Source organism: Tupaia chinensis, unplaced genomic scaffold (assembly GCF_000334495.1).
Source record: "Tupaia chinensis unplaced genomic scaffold, TupChi_1.0 Scaffold146907_1, whole genome shotgun sequence".
In the NCBI taxonomy this organism is placed as follows: domain Eukaryota; kingdom Metazoa; phylum Chordata; class Mammalia; order Scandentia; family Tupaiidae; genus Tupaia; species Tupaia belangeri.
In genome coordinates, this window is record NW_006206760.1 from 1332284 (window position 1) to 1338132 (window position 5849).

Genomic DNA, 5849 nt, shown 5'->3' on the forward strand with positions numbered 1-5849 from the left:
ATAGGGTATATGTGCTCATGAAAGACAAACAGAGAGAGAGGGAAAGTGAGAAAGCAAGCTGCCAGGTCCAGGACTCGAACCACAGTTGCCCAAGTGGGAGGAGCACATATTATAGATACTACAAATAACAAATTGTGACTTTTTTTTTTTTTTTTGAGAGATTTTCACTGTAGGGCGCGTGCGCTCGCCAGACAGACAGAGAGAGACATAGAGATAGAAAGCGAGAAATCACCCCCCAGGGGGGATGGTCACGCCGCAATCCCTTCTCCTCCCTTCTCCTCTCGGGATCTTGGGCACGCACGCACACGCGCCCGGCGTGAGTTTTAAGCCACCGGGTCCGGGACACGAACCGCGGTCGACTACGTGGGAGTCCAGCGACATAGCCATTACGCTAACTGCTGGTTCCCCAAATTGTGACTTTTAATAAATATTCTCAAGAATATTGTGTGCACCCTTCCTAGAAAGATGAATTTCCTCTTATCAGAGAAACAGAATAAGTAACGCTTGCAAAATTGCAGTGGACGTCTCTCTTTAGAAATTGAGCCAGCTTGCTATTAGACGCCACTCTTAAAGAAGAGAGGGGAACTGGGATAGTGGTCAAGACAGTTGGATCCCACACGGCCAACTGTGATCAAGCAGAGACTAAGAGATTAAGGAACTTGCCTAAGGGTGCCCAAGGAACAACTGAGAAAGTCCACCTCACCTGCACGTTTCTTTGACTTCTGAAGCAAAGCCTAACCTCTAAGCTGGTGGTTTTCAGACTTGAACAGAACGTATATGCGAATCCCCTAGAAGGCACATCAAAATAGATCGCCAGGCCTCTCCTCCAGCATGTCTTATTCAGCAGGTCTGGGGGGGAGCCCTAAGAATTAGCATTTCTTTTTTTTTTTTTTTTGGAGAGGTTTTTGCTATAGGGCACGTGCGCTTGCCAGACAGAGAGAGAGACAGAGAGACAGAAAGCGAGAAATCACCCCCCAAGGGGGATGGTCACGCTGCAATCCCTTCTCCTCCATTCTTCTCTTGGGATCTTGGGCACGCACGCACACGCGCCCAGCGTGAGTTTTAAGCCACCGGGTCCGGAACGCGAACCGTGGTCGACTACGTGGGAGTCCAGCGACATAGCCATTACGCTAACTGCTGGTTCCCAAGAATTAGCATTTCTAAAAGTTCCCAGGTGGTGCTGATACTGCAGTCCAGGGACCACACTTTGAGAACCACTGCTCCAAACTATAATGCCTCTCGTTATTCTCATGTAAACTCAGAGGCCATAAGACCAGTTTCAATTCCACCCGCCATAGCTATAAACAAAGGTGCCATCTGCAGACACCATGTGATCACCGTGAGTCACGTGATGGTTGTCTTGAGTCGGAAGTTGGCCCAACCGTTACCAGTGTAGAGAAACACACACAATCCAGGCTCTCCCACACTCACCTATCAGAGGGACGTTTTCGGAGGCCGGCATGATCTCTGCCACCATCAGCTGAAACACGGTCATGGCCAACAGGATGGTCACTCCCAGGGACACCTTTTCCCCAGAGGCTGCTGGGAGATAAAAACTCAGGGGAGCTAGAAAAGAGATGAGGACGCAGGGAACGAGGAGGTTGACGATGTAGAACGAGGACCGCCTCTTCAGGAGGAGCGTGAAGGTCACATCTGGGTAGGGCTCGGAGCAGCAGCCGTAGGAGATCACGTTCTTGGCCGCGGGCATGCCGTGCACCTCCCACTCCACATCTTCGATGAAGTCGGACAGGTCCCCGCTGTCCAGGGCGTTGAATATGTCCACCTGGTTGCCGTTGTAGGTCCAGGATCCGAAGGTCAGGTTGCATTGCTGGTGATCGAAGGGGAAGTAGGTGACATCCACCACACAGGAGCTCTTGGTGATGGCCGGGGCGTCCCAGGTGATCAGCCCGTCGTACCTCAGCACCACGTTGGTGTTCACGGGCTCCGAAGCGTCATCATCAGCCCTGGAGGGCAGATGGGGGAAGGAAACCACTTGCCGGGGAACTCACCAGCTTCCGTACCCCACGTGACTCACTGCCCTGGCTCCGTCACTTCAGCATCTTTGTCAATGGATCCTTGCTTTCCCTGTCACTCCGGCTTGAGAGTTCAGAGTCAACTCTAATTGGCCCTCCCCTCCACCTCCTGCACCTGGTCAAGGTCAAATTCTCCTGGATTCTTCCTCTAAAGCCTCTCCACTCTCTGTCCCTTTCTACCCATTCCCAGTGACACTCTCCTGGTCCAAGTGTAATCATTTGAAAATCTTGAAAAAAAATTAAACTTTGGGGATTAGAATGTGGACACTGTACAGTGGGACCAGCAGTTAGCGTAATGGCTATGTTGCTGGACTCCCACGTAGTTGACCGTGATTCGAGTCCTGGACCCAGTGGCTTAAACTCATGCCGGGCACGTGTGCGTGCGTGCCCAAGGTCCCGAGAGGAGAATGGAGGAGAAGGGATTGCGGTGTGGCCATCCCCCCGGGGGGTGATTTCTCGCTTTCTGTCTCTCTGTCTCTCTCTGTCTTTCTGGGGAGCACATGCACCCTATAGCAAAAACCTCTCCAAAAAAAAAAAGAAAAAATTTGCAATTTCTCTCCTGAAAAGAGGGCACATAGGTTGAGTTGATGGTCTCCTTCTAGCTCGAAGGTTGTAGATTTTATTTTGTTATGTAAGATTTTGTGACCATCACTTCAGGACCAAAGATCATGACTACTTAACTCATGACCATGCGTTACACGTTTCTTTCTCATTGTGGTCTCTTTTTATTTTTAGTTTATTTCTTACATGAGTGAGAGAGACCAACAGAAAGAGACAGAGACAGCATCTCTGACAAGGCCTTTGTTTTTGTTTTTGTTTTTGTTTTCAGAGAGAGATTTTTTGCTATAGTGTCCGTGTGTTTGCCAGAGAGACAGAGAGACAGAAGGCAAGAAATCACTTCCCAGGGGGATGGCCAGGCCACAATCCCTTCTCCTCCATTCTCCTCTTAGGATCTGGGGCATGCACGCACACGTGCCCAACATGAGTTTTAAGTGACCGGGTCCGGGACTAGAACCATGATCAACCATGTGAAGTCCAATGACATAACCATTACATCATCTTCTGGTCCTCCCAACAGGGTCTTGATGCCATGATCCACTCCCAGCCTCAGCCAGCCCCAGATCATGGGCATGCGTGCAGGGTCGTGGTTGTCACTGCGCCTCTGTGGGCCCCTGCAAAGCCTCCATCCCGGCCACACTCACTTGTTGTACAGCACGATATCCGGCCTCCACACCAGGTCGCTGGGGATCCTGATGGAGTCCAGCCCGTCGTACTGGTCTCGATCCCACGTGAGGAACGCGTCGTACCAGATTTGGCGGATCCACAGGTAGGCCGTCAGAATTTGGTTTCTTTCATCCTGCGCAAAGTGAACCCGGTGGAGCTTTACCCAGCAACTTCAGGTGCTTTTCGTCTGCAGGACGCCTTCTTCCCTACAGCCATTTTTTTTTTTTTTTGGAGAGGTTTTTGCTATAGGGTGCATGTGCTCCCCAGAAAGACAGAGAGAGACAGAGACAGAAAGCGAGAAATCAACCCCCAGGGGAGATGGCCACGCCACAATCCCTTCTCCTCCATTCTCCTCTTGGGATCTTGGGCATGCACGCACATGTACCCTGCATGAGTTTAAGTCATCGGGTCCAGGACTTGAACCACGGTCAGTTACATGGCAGTACAGCGACATAGCCATTACGCCAACGGCTGGTCCCTAAATATGTCATCTTAAAACAACACCTTTCTAGTTTTTTTTTTTTTTCCTAATTGAGATTAAATTCAGAAAACGTAAAACTTGCCATTTGAACCATTTTAGAAGTATATAATTTAGGGACCAGCAGTTAGCGTAATGGCTATATCACTGGACTCCCACGTAGTCGACTGTGGTTCGCGTCCCGGACCCAGTAGCTTAAAACTCACGCCGGGGCGTGTGCATACGTGCCCAAGATCCTGAGAGGAGTACAGAGGAGAAGGGATTGCAGCGTGACCATCCCCCCTGGGGGGTGATTTCTCACTTCCTGTCTCTCTGTCTCTGTCTGGCGAGCGCATGCGCCCTATAGCAAAAACCTCTCAAAAAAAAAGTATATAATTTAGTTGGTTCTAATACATTCAAAATTGTGCAACCATCCCCACCACCTAGTTCGAGAACACTTTTGTCTCCCTCTAAAAGAAACCCATAACCACTGGGCATCATGGCCATCTTCCCCCTCCACCCTCTACCCCCCACCCCAGGCCCCAGACTTAGGCAACCACTACCCACCCTGCTTCCTGTCTATGGAAGGGCATTTCATATAAATGGAGTCATACAATATGTATTGCCACCTATCTTTAGATGATCTAAGCGTGTCACAGTGACAAGGATTAGGTAACAGGGAGTGAAATGAATTAGTCAGTAGAAAGTGCCCTCCTCTGGCGCTCTCCCCACAGCCTGTACACAAAGCTACCTGCCCCTTCCTTCCCAAGGGCCCGGTGAACACTCCCCCTTTGGAAACCCAGGCCGCTTTCTTTCCCAGATCCACTCCAAAGAGCCCCCGCTGCTTGTCACTCACCATATCTTTAATCTGCGAAAGTGTGACCTGCAGCGTGACGTTCAGGACTTTATCTGTATCTTCCACTGGACGAAGCGCGTTGGAATAATCTTCAAAAAGGTCATGAAACAACTTCTGAGCGTATTTTCCATCTGCTGTTTCTACAGCTGCCCCAAAAGAGGACATGGATGAACACTCAAAGGATCGTGTGTGTTTCAAGACAAAGTATGACAGGCTGAGGTCTCAAAGTGGGGTCGGCTCCCCACAAGTTCCCCCCCCCCAGAGGTTTTTCGCTATAGGGCACGTGTGCTCGCCAGACAGACAGAGAGAGACATAGAGACAGAAAGTGAGAAATCACCCCCCGGGGGGGATGGTCACGTCGCAATCCCTTCTCCTCCATTCTCCTCTCGGGATCTTGGGCACACACGCACACATGCCTGGTGTGTTTTAAGCCACCGGGTCCGGGACACGAACCGCGGTCAACTAGGTGGGAGTCCAGCGACATAGCCATTACGCTAACTGCTGGCTCCCGGCTCCCCACAAGTTTTGGGGAGGGCTGGCTGGTCCTTTATCCCATGCAGGCGCACCATACCTGGCTGAGCTAGAGTCAGTAGGAACCGATCCATCTTCCATGTGGTTAGATACCTATCAGGCCTCTCCGCCTGGCTCACCTCCCACCCAAGAAATGGCCCCAGAGGAGCTGGGGTGGTCACACACCACCAGCCTCTCACCTCTCAGTCTGGAAGCAGCAAAGTAAATCCAGCAAAGGGAGATGCAGGAATGGGGCCAGTTCATCTTTTCTCCGAAGCTCTGCAGACCCCCAGCCAGGTAGCGTGGTCTTCCGCTCCCCTCTGCGAATGGGAAGGGTCTGGGTGCAAACAGCCCACCCAGCGGCCTCACCACAGCAGGTGGAGGGGCAGGCTTGCCCTGATCTCTGTAGCCAGGGCTCTGAGACCCGGATGCCCTCCCTCCCTTCAGTAACCTGAGACTGGACCAGCAGCTCCAGTAGCTGAAGTGCCAGGCTGGAGCCCAGGGAGGGTTACAGCCACCCCACTCTCTGGGGAGCTATCCCAGTTGAGGGTCCCTAGAAGGAACATCCAGACTTGAGGAGAAGGTAGGCACAGGGTCAGGTATGCCTGACATCCCAGAGGCTTCATACCTGCGACCAGCACAGTCGGCCTGTCCAGGGCCTGAGGGACAGTAAATTGACCCAGCCACGGGCAGCCAGCCAGCTGCAAAGGCCCTGTCTGCTTCTAGCGGCATTTGAAGAGAGAGAGCCATTTCTACGGTCTTCAGGACA

General features: G+C 51.7%; 1 protein-coding gene across 1 annotated transcript in view; it reads right to left on the reverse strand.

Annotated features, from left to right (window-relative positions):
• CHRNA9 (cholinergic receptor nicotinic alpha 9 subunit) overlaps positions 1-5344 on the reverse strand; it is a 25514-nt gene extending 20170 nt beyond the window's left edge. The window contains exons 1-4 of the mRNA XM_006169224.1: positions 5281-5344; positions 4571-4716; positions 3236-3390; positions 1432-1964 (exon numbers count right to left, since the gene is read on the reverse strand). Coding sequence (XP_006169286.1) covers positions 1432-1964; positions 3236-3390; positions 4571-4716; positions 5281-5344 — 898 coding nt within the window. The remainder of the gene's footprint in view (positions 1-1431; positions 1965-3235; positions 3391-4570; positions 4717-5280) is intronic.
• Positions 5345-5849: the final 505 nt, after the last annotated feature.